The sequence below is a fragment of the Neofelis nebulosa genome, chromosome 9, assembly GCF_028018385.1.
Source record: "Neofelis nebulosa isolate mNeoNeb1 chromosome 9, mNeoNeb1.pri, whole genome shotgun sequence".
NCBI classification, from domain to species: Eukaryota; Metazoa; Chordata; class Mammalia; order Carnivora; family Felidae; genus Neofelis; species Neofelis nebulosa.
Window position 1 is genome coordinate 118,792,202 of NC_080790.1, and position 14,915 is coordinate 118,807,116.

At 51.4% G+C, this 14,915-nt stretch overlaps 1 protein-coding gene across 11 annotated transcripts in view; it reads left to right on the forward strand.

The window, feature by feature from the left end:
- The window catches only part of DLGAP4 (DLG associated protein 4), a 200,491-nt gene that overhangs the window by 154,203 nt on the left and 31,373 nt on the right, over nt 1–14,915 (forward strand). For 7 of the 11 annotated variants that reach the window (XM_058685502.1, XM_058685497.1, XM_058685496.1 and 4 more), the window contains one exon: nt 12,128–12,489. In XM_058685502.1, the coding sequence (XP_058541485.1) occupies nt 12,128–12,489 (362 nt within the window). Of the gene's footprint in view, nt 1–11,408; nt 11,510–12,127; nt 12,490–14,665; nt 14,746–14,915 lie in introns of those variants that run through there. The other 4 variants (XM_058685498.1, XM_058685501.1, XM_058685505.1 and 1 more) reach the window with 3 other exon arrangements.

Sequence of the window (14,915 nt, forward strand, 5' to 3'; positions counted from 1 at the left end):
TGTTACATCAGGTTTTTACACTGAAGTGGGGCAACAGCAGCCCTGTAACTCTGAATATCGTCTACTCAGCAGCACCCTCTACCAACAGTTATAACTTTGAGATATAACAGGAAAGTCATGATTCAATAACTGCAGCTTGGAAACTGGCATCTCTTTAAAGCTCAGACTCCCAGGGGTGGTGGTCATAGGTGTCCTGGGGTGTAGGGCAGGAGCCTCTGAGCATAGCTGTTGGCAGAGCTGACTCTGCAGGCAGGTTCTCGGAGGATAAGTAAGACGACAAGATGATGTTTGTGGCAGATTCCAACACAGCATGGACAAGGGGTGGGGCACCTGACTGGCTCAGTCAGTGGAGCGTGTGACTTTAAGTTTCAGCCCCATGCCAGGTATAGAGCTTTTTTAAAATCTTAAAAAAAAAAAAAAAAAAAAGAATGGCAAAGAGTGAATGTTGCCCGACAGGTTGCTCACTGGATACTGTTGCAGTAATGGTGGAAATGGATTTTGGAAACGGCATGCCATTTGGGGTCCCCTGGTCAGAGGCTGAAGGAGGTATAGGGCTCCACACAGGTGGCTGCCTCCCTGAATGCCTGGAGCGGGTGGTCTCCAGGCTGGGAATGTGAAGGCATCTTCCTTTCTCAGTCTGGGGAGAAGAGGGAACACATCCACACTTAGAGCCCCGGACAGGGGGTCCCTGCTCTACCACTTGATGCTCAGCACATGTGCCTTTCTGATCCTCAGTTTCCTTGTTTGTACTGTGAGGAGGTTGCAGTAGTGGGGTGGGTCTCCAGATACTGTGTGGGAATTCCAGATGGAGAACAAAAAAAGGAAAACGGGAGCTGCTCTGAGGAACCTAGGGTGGGATGAAAGTCCAAAAGCCTTCCTCAGTTCCCCCTTGTGGGCCCTCAGAGCCTGGTTTGAAAATTACTGGCATTACTATCTCCTAGGATGTTGGAGTTTGGAGGCTCCACATCCTCATTTCTAATCCCAGCACCCCTTTGACCGGCTGTGTGACCTGGGAAAGGCGGCCTCACCTCTCTGAGCTTCACTTTGAAACTGTAGGAGCCAAGCTGGGGAAGTCCTGGGTGACTGGGAAGCCCATGTGAAGGCTTCTGGTATCTGTGGTGAGAGGGCCAGAGCATCTGGGACCACACATCTGGAGAAGGGCCTGAGGAAGGGGGCCGCTGGCAGCAGTGGTCACAGGCAGGGGTTGGGGTGTACCTTTTCCTTCCATGTGCTGGGGGTTCTGGTCCAGGGTGCGCCAGGCCTCTGCCCCCCATGGCTAGCAGAGCCAGAGGCTGCCACCTTCTAGCCCACTCAGGAAATCGTCACACCCTGCTTGAGGATCCAGGAAATGGGAGCCTGTCTAGGTCCTGACTGGGGAATTGGCCTGGCCAGGATCTCAGCCAGGCCCTGCTAGGTGGCGCCGAACTCCAGCCCTGGGCTGTGTGGTGAAGTTGTAGCCACGAGCACTGGCTCTGGAATCAAAAAGGCTGAGCACAGATCCTGGCTTTCCCACTCACTGGCCATGTGACCTTGCGCTGCTCACTTCTTCTGAGCTTCCCTTTTTTCCTCCTTGAAACGGGAATGGTAGGCCTGGTGAGGTGATGAACTGAGAAGTTAAAGTGCCTCATGCTGGGCCAGCTCACGGCCACCCTCAGCCAGGGGAGATGCCCCGGAGCACATGAAGTCTTCCGGCCCAGAGACCCAGCTGACCTGAACTCTGGGTCCATCTGGACGGCACTGGACTGCCTCTAGCCCCTTAACCCTTCCTCCAGCCCCTCAGGCCTGGACATGTCAGGACAGAACCCTCTCACACCCTTGACCTTAGCTGGGGTGCAAACAGTGCTTCTGAGGAGCAGCTGTCTCCAGTGGTAGAGGGAGGGGAGTTGCCACCAAGCAGGTCCCTCCCAGGCAGCCACTCCAGGCCCATGAAGGGGGTTGGCCATCTGTACTCCGGGCAGGGCTCACCCACCACCTGTGCCCTGGTGCCAAGAGCCTGGAACCAGACCCAGTCTGCCCACCAGAAGGGGCTTTCTCTGTTTTCACTGAGCCAGACTGGAGATGCCAGCACAAGTACCTCCTGGCTGCCTTAATTTCAAGGTTCCCAAGGGCCTCCTTCCTTTCCAAGGGGGAGGCCCTCACAGACAGCCTTCCTGAGAGCTGGGGGAGAGGGGCTAGAACTCCAGAAAAAGCAAGGTCTGAGGACAGCTGCTCCAGCAGTCACAAAGTCCACATAGTCACGTGTGCCACCGGCTACACTAGGTGGCAGGCAGGTACTGTACTGTGTTTTTTAAAACTTTGAATGAACTAACTCCACTTCAACATTTGAAGGTTTTATTATTATTATCTTTTAAGTCCAGATTTCTGACTTCTCTCACCCAGGTCTCCACAAGCAGCTGTGGACCAGAGGAGTTAGATAACCAATCTCCTATAGACATTTGAACTTGTGACCCCCATTCTAGGTCAATCCACTTAGTTGACAGCTGGGGAAACCAAGGCCCGTAAAGGTTCAGGTCCGATGCCCACCACATCCAGTGTTGAGTCTAGAACCTGGTACCTTGGCCTCACAGAGCAGAGCTTTTCTGCACTGCCATTCTTCAAAGTAAGAAGCCTATTCCCTCCTCTATAAAACGTCAGTGATAATTATCTCCCCTCCCAGGCCTATGTCTGGAACAAAGTAGCACCTGGCCAGGACTCATTCAGTAATGATTCTTTTATATATGTACTTGTAATACGCCCTCACTGGAAAATGTTGCTGGAAGTGCTGCTTGCTTTCTTTCTCTGCCAGCTTTCAGGAATAGTTATTTTCAATTTCTGATACCCATTCCTTAGGGTTTATTGAGCTCTTATTACCACGGCCTCATTGCCCAACTTCAAGCAGACTTACTCAAGGCTTTACTTCACAACAGACTGTGTTCCTGTAGTGGGGGAGGGTGGAGGGTGGGGGGTGGGGGCGGGGTGGGTGTGGTGGGGCTCACCTAAAAGCTCAAGGCCCTGGTCCTGGGCATTAGATTCCAACTCAGAATCAGGAGTAAATCATTCTTCCTTGAGCCTCAGTGTGCCCAACTGTCAAATAGGGATTTGTTCATTTATTCAGTACATATTTCTAGAACCCAGACATGTACTGGCCTGGTGCTGGGAAAGCATTGTAATTATACAAGATATTTAGGGTCTCTGCCCTTAAGAACCTATGTTAGTCAGGAGCTCTTTCTGGTAGGAGAGAGACAAAAAACAAGTAAATCAGTAAGTTGGTTAACACTTGAATGAAAACAAATGGGGTTCTCAAAGCTGAAAGCTTTAGACAGGGTGGTCAGAGAGGTCCTCAGATCAAATGGGAAGGGGTAGACATGCAAAGATGTGGGGATCATTTCAGGCCAGGAACAGCAGGTTCAAGGGCCCTCAGGTGGGCATGTGCCTGGAGTGTCTGAGGAAGAGCAAAGAGGCTAGTGCAGCAGGAATAGAATGAGCAAGGGGAAAGTCTAGGAACTGAGGCTAGAGATGGGGGGGGCAGGGGCCAGTTATTGTAGGCCAACGTGAGGAGTGTGCCTTCTATTCTTCATGGAGTGGGGAGCCTTTGAAGGCTTTAGAAAGGGAAGGAAGTAATCCAATTTGTACTTTAAAAAAATTCCTCAGGCTGCTGCTGTTGGGAGAGGGGCTGTGGGTGTGCTGAACCACTGACAAAGCAGGGAGACCAGAGGGCAGAAGATGGAAGCCTAGACCAAGCCAGGGGGATAGAGGGAAGCCAGTCTCTACAAAATGTGTTTTTGTAGGGGAGGACAGATGGAGGTGGGTGGTAAGGGGGCATTCCAAGGCTTTTGGAGTGTAATCGAGTGCATGAGGTCCTCTCTGTCAGAGAGCAAGGCCGCTGTGGAGGAGGAAAGGATTCAGATTCATTCTGGAGGCTCTCAGCTTGAGATGGCCTTGGCAGTGCACATGGAGCTGCCTGGTGCACTGGGCTATTGAGATAGGAGGTGATACGCCCTTCTGGCTGCTTTCAGGTCTGGTGCTGTGAAATCCTCCATAGTCCAGTTTTGGGGGGACTTTATGAGGGCTGCTGTGGGTAGGAGGAAGATGCCACTGTTCCTATTGTCCAAGCGGCCCCAGGAAGCAGAGGACCCTGTCTGAGAGGAGACAGCCCTCTCTTCAGCCTCCTTGCCTTGGTCCCTGTCTTCCCTTTACCAGTTACATTACCTGAATTCTTTACCAAGCTGTGCCCTGCCCACATCGGTCTTCACATGCCTTGGGGGCTGTCCTGCTCCTTTGCTCACAGAGGATGCCTTGATGTGAAGGCATTTCCTTGCCACTCGGTGACTATGGTCCATCCTTCTAGATCCAATCAGTCAATCTTAATGTCTTCCTGACAGGCCCCCAGCTTGTTTCCCCAGGAAGTGATCATTCTCTCCTTAATCCAGAAACAGTGGTAACAGTAGTTGCAGGGGCCCAGTTATGATTACAGAGCTTCCTATCTCTCATCTGTTTGACTCCTATTCAGGGCACACTGGATATTGCATCCCAATTTTCTGGGTAAAATAACTGATGTGCCCAAGGCTGCTCCTACACATGACCCTTACCCAGTTAGTGCAGTGGGTGGAGGGCATAGGGTACTAGTCAACCTTCAGGCAGCCTGAGTTTAAGCCCCAGCCCCAGCTCTGCCTAGCTGGGAGGTGAGATAAGGCAAGTCATTTCGCCTCTCTGAGCCTCACCTGTAAAATGGGCAATGACAGAGCTACCTCACGTGTACCCATTTTGAGGCTTCAGTTGGCTAAGGTACCATCCATTCCCATTCATAGTAGTTATATTCATAAAATCTGACAAACACTGAATTACTGAATACTGAACCATTGCTCCTATGGGAAATAGAGGCCCTGCACATTTTCACCAACTAATCAGTACGTATATTGTTTTGTGTGTGTCTGTTTAAAGATACCTTACTTAATGTACAGATGATTTATTAACACTGAATTGGCCAATAGCACTATAACTTACACCTGAACAAGGCTTATCTGCCACGCGTTTTCTCCATAGGCATATCACAGCCTTCTTGCACTCAGGAATGCTAGATAGCACTTCAGCACTATACTTGGGGGCATTTTGAATAGAGAATCACCAATAAAAAGTACAAAAATGGAAAAACATAGCACTAAATGGACCAGGAAACGGACACTTGTTTACAGTGTGAGAGCCGAAACAAGAAGGCAGAGAGAGTCACCTGTTCAACCTTAGCCGGGAACCTTGTGCATTGGGTGACTCAACTTTTCCTCTGTGCGTGTCTGAGAGTGACCACAAACCCCCTGTGACTATTGATTTTGGGGTTACAAATAAATTTTATCAAGGAGGTGAATTCATAGTTACAGGAAGATTGACTATATGTGAAGAGTTTGCTCAGGCCAGGCTTAGTCAGTGCTCAGTGTAGGTTTGCTTTTAATATTGGAACCATTACCCACAGGAGTGCATCCTGGTTTCTGGACAAGACTCCAAGGCAGGGCCAGGGCTCCCTGAGCTATGTGGCTTTGTCTTCCCCAGTGTACCGCCTTTGTGTCCTCTTGGCTCCTATGGGTTTTGGGATTTGAAACAGGTGTAGATTCCAGAGGCCTTGAATGCCCCCACTGAAGGGTTTGTTCCAAGTCCACTCACTGGGACTTGGCACCATTGAAAGGTTTCAAACCAAGTAATGATGTGGCTGGACTTCTCAAATGGCCCGCCAGGGTGGAGGAGGTACTGGAAAGGCAGGACAGGAGGTTGGGGGACCAGGGAGGAGCGGTGTGGGTGGTCCAGGGGAGGCTGGCTCTAGGTCATGGGGAGAGGAACAGATAAGAAAGGCAGTTAGGAAGCACCTGGTTGTGGGGAGTGGTGGGGGGGTCCCAGGAGGATTTTGGGGGTAAGAGGTGCTGCCAGGCCCTCTTGCTGGAGTTTGAAATTAAAGTTTGACATTGCTGACTCTTGGGGCACAGTGAGGGAGGTGGCTTCCAGACTGACACAGTGGGAGAGTGGGGGTCACACGGGTTGTCAACAGGAAAGTGGCTCTGAGAGGGCAGTCTGTCCCTGATCCTGACCCAGCTGCTCAGAATTCCCTTCCAACTTCCCCGGCTTCTGGGGAAGAAACAGGGAAGAAGGGAGGAATTTGAGGCTGGTAAGTGAGAGCTTTGAGTTCTGTTTTTTACCATAGCACACAAATGAGTGGCCTGATTTAGCTGTGTGGTTTCACAGGTTGCTTATCGGTGAGAGAGGGAATGGGATCTTCTAGGCCCTCAGCCCTTCCTTTGACGAGCCCTTTCCTAAGCCTGGCAGAGCCAGCAAAGGGAGTTGAGGCGGCTCTGGCTCCAAGGCCAGCTCTGTCTGCTCACGTGGGGCTTAAGAGGGCCCCACTGCCTCTTCTGTGAAGCCTGCTGCCATAGCTCTCATGCTATCTGTGGCCCCCCACATCCACTCCTCTTCAGGAGTCTAGGCCTCTTCTTCAGCTCCCCTGCCAAGCTTGAACCCCTGGTTGCCTGCAAACAAGGGTTATGCCAGGCCTCCAAGGCACTTGCAGTGGGGCTAACTTCCTGGGGTTGCTGCATCTATAACTCTTGGGAGATGGGAGTCACAGCCATTCCACTGAGTGTTTGAAGCTCTATTTGGCCATCTTATTACATCTTGATGTTAAAAAACACAATGTAGAAATAAATTCATTCTGACCTGATAAGAGTTTGCTGGATAAAATCTTGAAGCAGAAGGCAGAAATGAGACAAAGGGAGCTTCTTCTTAGAAGAAACAAGGACTTGTGTGCTGTGGGGCAGGAGGCTGGGCTGGATGTCTGGGGCCGGGGGCAGGCTGCACGGAGGAGGCATTGCACAACTGGCTCCTGTCTAAGCCTGAGCTTGAGGGATTGGCATGGCCAAGCTGGGGGCAGGGAAGCACGTGGCCCCCGGGGGCAGTGGCTCAGTGTGCACACATTGCTGTGGCTCAGCAGGTATTTCACTCGGGGTCTTTGAAAATGTGTGTAAGGACCAGCTGGAGGAGATGGTCACACTCAGGGGATGTTCACTCTCTAGCTTCCTGGGCTGAAAAGTTTTCCAGAGTGAGTGGATGAAAAAGTTGGACCTGTGTGCTATGTTATTATAAACTGTGGCATGTGGAATATCTCCCAGGGCCAGGGAGGGCCGCAGTCACATCTTGGAAGAGGCAATGCTGGCCAGGTCCCACATCTTGGGTCTCTGGGGCACTTGCCCCACCTCTAAAATTTAACTGGCAAATGATGACTGTGCACCGTCTGGGCTAGTAACACGCGTGGGACACACTCTCCATCAGGGGCATGGCCACAGCCCTGAGTGCTCCAGCTGACCCACAGAGAGAGGAGGGGGGCAGACCGCCTGGGCCAGCAAGAGCGTTGGATGAAGGGACTGGCTGAAGGACCTGGAAAGGGATTCTGGTAGAATGAGCGCATGTGCAAAGGCTTGGGTGCATGCGGAGTGTGGTGTGTTTGGAAATGGGTACATGTGGCTCTCTGAAGCTGGAGGGGCCATCCTAGGGGGTGGGGGGACAGGAGATGAAGCTACAGAGATGGGTGGTTGGGAGTAGGCTTTAGAAAGGGCTCCAAATTTGGGAGGAGACAAGAACCTTGCATACTCCAGTGTTGGGAGCCTATAAGGGAGCCTTCTCTAAGGCTAAGTAATCTTGATTTGGGGCAGCTGAAGGGTTTTTATAACAATGATGAGGTTCATTTTCTCATTCAACAAATATTATCGAGAGCTTTCTATAAAGCTTAAGGTGTTGCCCTGGGCCTGAGATATGACCCAATATGCCAAGACAGACAGAGTTCCCCCCAGTCCCAAGCCTGTAACCATCAACAAGTAAATGCCTAAATGAGCTGATGACAGATGTGATAGATGCTCGAATGGAGATGCTGGCCCATCTGAAAGCAGAGGAAAGTCAGAGGAGGCCTCTCTGAAGAAGTGACATTTGAAATGTGAGGAGTGGAAGCTTTCCAGGTAGAAGGAGCAGCATGTGCAAGAGCCCCAAGGTGGGAAGAAGGGCGGTGACGGTGTTGCTAGAAGGGGCAGGGGCAGTTGTTGGCCTGTATTTCATGGCATTTCCCACTTGTGAAATGAGAGCTGTTCCGTACAGTTGGGTCCCATCCCCCTGCCCTGGGGAAAGACTGTGCACAGAGCTGAGGGATGCCTGTCACCCGGGGAGCCCCTGACAACCTGAAATCCTCCCTGTGAGTCACATTACTTATCTGGCTGTGACTTGTGCCCAGGAGACAAAAAAAAATCCAAGATAAGTTCACCTTTCCTCTTATCACACCTGGCCCGGCCTCTCGCTAGTTCACTTTCCCTCTAATGAGTGGCTGTCTCAGCCAGGGCTCAGGCCTCTGAGTACATGTCAGCAGGACTCTGGACCTAGACAACCCTGAGCAGGAGGCTGGAGGGTCAGTCCTCTGTCCAAACTCCTGATTGTGGGCACCTCACTGTCTCCTGGTGGGGGTGCCTCTTCCACACAGATCCCTGCACGCACTAACTCCTCCAGGCCAGTGGGAACTCCACCCCACAGATGGGGACAAGGACCCTGACTGGGGTCACACAGCCTTTGTCAGACTTAGAACCTACGGTTCTGGGTCTGCTGGGCACTGTTGGCCATTGGCTTCAACGAGCTTGCTCTTAATGTCTGGCTCTTGCAGGAAAACTTTCCCCAGGGTTGTATAGAGAACCAGCCCAGCCTCTCCGACCAGTGACCTGGGGATAGTACCATTTTGGCTCACAACCCTGAACCTAGGCCTGGCTCACTGTGTACCACAAACTAGTAGCCATGCCAGCCCTGGGCTGAGCCTTACCCTCTGTGACGTAGCCTATGTAATCCCTCCCTGTGGCCATCAAATTAGTATATGACAGAGCTGGGATCTGAACTCAGGCTTGTCTGGTTCCTTGCTGTCCTCTGGTTTCTGGCTTCTTATCATCAAGTGAATGGAATGACTCAAATGGTAAGATTTCAGGTAGTAGAGAGAAGGGATTCAGAGCAGGAATCTCTTCTTCATTCAATGATGGGAGGTTCCGCACCTATCCTTGAGTAGGAGAACAAATGGGAAAATGGTTTGAGTTTGTCAAGGGCTGTGTGAATATGGTGTGCTATTTAGAACTCCTCCCCACCCACTGAACAGATGAGAGTACTGAAAAGTCCAGAGTGAGGCAGGCACTTTTGTGAGGAATTGCCAGGGCCTAGAAGGCAGGCTTCTGCCTTTAGTCTAGCCCTTCTTCCCCCAGCAGTCAGATCTCAACTTGGGCGTCCCCCTGCAGACAGGCTCCAGGGTCTAGCAGGAGACTGTGGGGCACAGTGATCAGTGAAGGCCCTAGACACCTGCAGCCCCAGCCTGGCAGAGAGGGGCCTGAAGACTGGGTAGCAGAATGAGGTAGGCTGTACAACCAAACAGATGTGGTTGCCACTTACTGTTAGCAACTCTGGGTGTTATCTGACCCTGAACCTCACATGCCCCTACTATAGAGTGGGCATAATCATATCCCCACTTTACAGAGTCACTGTGAGGTTTAAATTACAAAGCCATAAAACTGAGCACAGCTCAGTAAATGACCCACCTTGAGGCTGTGAGCCTGTGTGCACAGCCAGCTGAACACAGGAGCCCATCTTGCTTGAGCAGGCCTTTTCCTTCTCTGGCAGTACAAGAGAGGGTCATGTGCCTGTTGACCAAAGCGCCGCCCCCTGCTTGCTCTGCTGCCCATGTTCTTCTGCCCATGTGCCACATTTCTCAGGTGGGGTAGGCAGAGACTGGGTGTGTCTGGTGGGATCCCCAGGTTTTCTCAACGCCTCAGCAGGACTGGGAAATTCTGAACAGAGTAGGAATTGAGTGCTCCTGGTTCTGAGCTCCCAGAGCCCTTTGTCACCTCCAGACTCAGGCGTGAGGCATGGCTCCCAGCTCCTGGGCTCTTCTGTTGTGGCATCTGTTACTCTTCACTCATTTCATGGCTGTTTCTCTGCTGATGAGGCTCCTAGCTTTCCTGGAGTCTGTATAGGGCCTGGCCTAACACAAGTCTGTCAGATGAACTGACAGATGGAAGGGCTTTTTAAATTAAATTTTTATATTTAAGTAATTGTAATTTACATACAGTTGTAATAAATAATACAGAGGGATCCTATCTACTCTTTACCCAGTTTCCCTCAATGGTAAAATATTGCAAAATTAATATGATATCATAATATATCAGAATATTGCATAGTATATCACAATATCAGAATACTGACATAGATACCATCCAGCCAATCTTACTGACTTCACCATTTTCCCTTTACTTGCTTTGTGTTTAGTGCTCAGCAGCTTCGTCGTGTGCAAGTTCACGGTCCACCTCCTGTTCTAATTCTTGGCACACAGAGGATCCTTCTTGTCACCCTTTTATAGCCACAACCATGTCCCTCCCTGCCTCTACATCACCCTCTGACCTGCATCTCCCTACCTGCCACTAATCTCCACATCTTTATAATCAGGTCATTTCAAGAATGTTTTGCAAATAGAACCATACAGTATGTAGCTTTTTGAGATTGCTTTTTTCACTTGGTATAATTCACTTGAGATTTGTCCAAGTTGTTGCTTATATCAGTAGCTGGTTCTTTTTTACCGATCAGGGGTATTCCACAGTCTGGATGTACCACAGACTGTTTAACCAGTCACTGAGGGGCATCTAGGTTGTTTCTAGTTTTGGGCTATGACAAATAAAGCTGTCATGAACACTCATGTATAAGTTTTTTTCTTGTGAACATGTTACCATTTCTATGGGATAAATAAATGCCCAAGAGTGCAACTGCTGGTTTGTAGAATAATTGCATATTTAGTTTTAAAGGAAACTGCCAGGGGGAGCAGATTCATGATCTTTGTGATCAAGAATTTGTGAGTTCAAGCCCCACATTGGATGTAGAGATTACTTAAAAATACAGTCTTTTAGAAAAGAAACTACCAAACCATTTTCCAGGGTGGTGGTACCATTTCACATTCCCACCAGCAACATATGAGTAATTCAGTTTCCCCACATCCTCACCAGCACTTAGTGTTGTCACTGTTTTTTAATTTAGCCATTCTAATATGGTTGTGTAGTGACATCTCATAGTGGCAGATGGATAGATTCTGCTGTGCCTTGCTCACGGCCCCTGTGGCACTGGGCCTGGTTTTGTGGGTTTCTGTTGGGCCATCACCATGAACAGTAGCACCTTGAAAGCAGAGCTCAAAGTCACTCATCTGACTCCCACTCCCAGTTCCAGTTTGTTTTAGTCCTCATGGGGGAAACAGCATTTAGAGTTAAGATGCTGAGAAAAGCCCCAGGATCTGACCCAGCCCCTCACAGCAAGTAGCTACTGCTGTTTCAACAGCACCTTCTGTTTCAGACAAAAAGTTGAGCATGTAAGAAGCCAGCTGTGGGCCTTTACTGTGGGCCAGTCCCAGGCCAGGCTGGAATGGGATTCAGAGATGACCCCAGCCCCCACCATGGTAGGGCCTGTTCCCTGAATCATGGTGGAGAACGGGGAATTGGACCAGGTATGGTGGACTCTTGAGGGAGGCAGACTGGTATATGGGGTCACATAATGAGGGGATGGTGGGAATAGCAAGATGGGAGTAGGGTTAGCTGGATCCTAAAGGATGTATTGGTCTTTGACCAGATAGAAAGGGGGCATCCAAGCAAAGGGAAGGTAAAAAAGGAAAAGACCAGCGGGAACAGTAGGTCTGTCTGTGAGCTTGAGGAGGGAGCAAGGTTAACATTCTTTAGCACTCCTGACCTCTGTATCACTGTCACCGCATCCCCTGCCACTGGGTCAGGCTCTTTCACAGGCTGTGGCACCATGAACTTTATCATCTAGTCCATGCTCCAGCTGGATAATATCTTTGTGTGTGACTATGAGGTGGAGGATGTCATTGGTCCATGTTGGCATTCCCAGCTAGACCTGGCCTTGGACTAGTAGAAGAGTGGGCAGGGCCTATGTCTGTCTGTCTTGGTCACTGCTGTGTCAGACCCCCATTCTCCTGCTCCACAAATCCTTCCTGAGGGAATAGCCAAGGCCAGAGCTAGGGCCAGGTCAGGTGGGGCCTCAGACTTGAAAGGGGTTCCAAAGGTTTGGGACCTTACCTTCTCCTTGCCCTCCTCTCTTCTATCTGCAGGTTCATCATGTCTAGTGGCTTATAAGAAGACCCCACCACCGGTCCCTCCACGTACCACGTCAAAACCCTTCATCTCTGTCACAGTCCAGAGCAGCACCGAGTCTGCCCAGGACACCTACTTGGACAGCCAGGACCACAAGAGTGAGGTGACAAGCCAGTCGGGCCTCAGCAACTCGTCAGACAGCCTGGACAGCAGTACCCGACCGCCCAGTGTGACACGGGGTGGAGTCATCCCAGCCCCTGAGGCCCCGGAGCCACCCCCAAAACATGCAGCTCTGAAGAGTGAACAAGGGACGCTGACCAGCTCTGAATCCCACCCCGAGGCCATTCCCAAAAGGAAACTGTCATCCATAGGAATACAAGTAGGGGTCCCTTTCACACTCTTATGTCCTCAGCCCACCCTGTGCACCTGCCTGCGTGTAATTACATCTGGTGGAGGCCCACTAGGTCTCCTGGGCAAAGTGGTTTGTCTCTTTTGGAGGGTTGGCTCCAAGTGGCCGAACCAAATTCCACCCATAGCCATGCCTTCCTTATGTTTGCCCACATGTTGCAATCTGTAGCTGTGGGCATGTGTCCCTGTTTCTCCAGTGGGTCATCCCAGTCAATGTAGTTACACTCAGCCAGCCATCTCCTGTCCACTGTTCACCTGTCTGTCTGTCTGTCCACTCCACCCTTTGCCCTGCCAGCCAACGCGTGGGAGGTGGGACTGGCCTAACAGTTCTCTAATCCAAGGTCAGCTCGGGTGCGGAGGCCGCAGCCCCGCTTGACAGCGGGAGCAGCATGGAGCCTAGACGTCGATGGGCCTGGGGCCCAGGACCCAGGGCCCTTGAGCCATGGGGGTTGCTTGAGGGGAACTTTACCCAGAGCCTTCTCGGGCCTGGGGGACAGGTAGGTGGTTTGAGGCACCAGGCCCATGTCAAGTTGAGAAGTGTGATGCTGGTCCTGAGGTCTCCCTCCATGGGAAAGGATCCAGGCAGATATTTCCCCAGGACCAAGTGGCCAAAGCCAGCAGACCCTCCTGGAAGCCAAACTCCCTGTCCACCCACAGCAGGACAGGGTATACCAGCTCCCCTCTACTGCTTCACAGCACCTCCTGTACACATCAGACCACAGTAATCTGTCTTGTCAGCTGAGCTGGAGAAACTTGAGCCCTGCTTTGCAGATTCAAGAGTTGCTCTCAGTCCAGAGTGCAAGGACTCTACCTGCCCTGACTGAGCCTCCAGACTAAAGTGGAACACGCTCAGGGCACAGAAGAAGGAAAGTGGCTACAGTGAGCATTGAGCTTGGGAAAGGTGGAGCCCTCAAGGAGGTCAGGGTGGTGTGCATTGTGGCTTAGGGCTGGAAGGGCTCTCCCATTTCCCCAGCTGCCTCTGATAACTGGATGTGGCTGAGTGGATGGCAGAGGGCTAGAATGCCAAAAGAACTTGGGACACAAGGGAGACTGAATGGGTTCCAACCAGAGAAAAACTCATTAGCCAGTTTCTTGCACTTGCCTGGGCTTCAGTTTCCCCACATGTACAGGAACAGAGTTGTCCGGGAGATTAATGTTTTCTGGGCTCCTTCATAAGGGGTTCAAGTCCCTGCCCTGTGCAGCTGCTCCAGGAGGGATTCTAAGGGACATAGAAAGTAGCCTAGTCTCTTGGTCTTAACCACACAGGGTCTTTGGGCAGCCCCATCCTCTCCCTGGCCAAATCAGATACTCCAGTCTTTTCAGAAGGTCTTAGTCTCACTGTTGGTTCCTTTCATCCAGAAATTTACCTGGGGATGAGCATCCTAGCTCTTGGGCCTTCCCCTTCCCTGGTTTCACCCCCACCTGTTCCAAGCTCTTGTCGCAGCTCTTTGAGATTGGTGATGCTGTACTCCCTGAGCTGGCGCCTGCTGAAGGAGAAATGCAGTTGCATCCCCGTGGCGAGGAGGAGCCTGGCGCCCAACCCTCTGCCACTTCTGTGAAGCCAAGAGATTAGGAGTCCCCAATTTCCAAGGATACCCTGACAACCCTTATCCCATCCCTTGGTACCTCAAGCCCTAGGTCAGGTGTGGATTCTCCCTCATCCATGAGCAATGATGGAAGGGCCGGCCTGGCTGCTCCACGTCCATGCAGCTTTGTCCCAAAGAAGAAAGGCAGATTCGGGGCATCACTGCTGCCGTGTTTCCTTCCACTTCACAGGAGTGGAGAAAAAGCACTAGCTTTGCACTTGGCCCTGTCCCTGGCCCTTTCTGCTGCTCCCCAGGCCCACCCACTGCTGAAAGTAACCTCAGCCATCGAGGCCCAGGGACTGCATCCTGTAGCGTCCTGGGACCTTATTGGCTATTGCCTTGGGGCAGTTTTCAAATCCAGAACCGATGTCCAAGGTTTGGCCCTAGTACAGGCGCCTCCAGCCTGCCCTTCAGCTGCAGGGTTGGGGAGTGATCTTTGCCTCAAGACAGCCCCCAGCTTCGACTACACCAGATAACGGCTGTGGCTTTGTGTGTGTGTGTGTGTGTTTTCTTTCTCTTTCGTCGTCCTTCTTTTTTTTCTTCTCTTTGATGCGTGTAAAGGAGAGGACTAGAAGGAACGGTTCCCACCTCTCGGAGGACAACGGACCCAAAGCAATCGATGTGATGGCACCCTCCTCAGAGTAGGGAAAGCCAGTCATCTCCACCCCATCCCACCTCCCGCCCACCCACCTGCCCGCTCCACGCGAATGAGCAGTGCCCGGCTTAACTGGGTCCAGCCTCGGGCCCACGTGCAGTGTCCGCATGCCTCGTGTCTGTCTGTCCTTCTGCGTCGTCCCACTAATGTGAATTT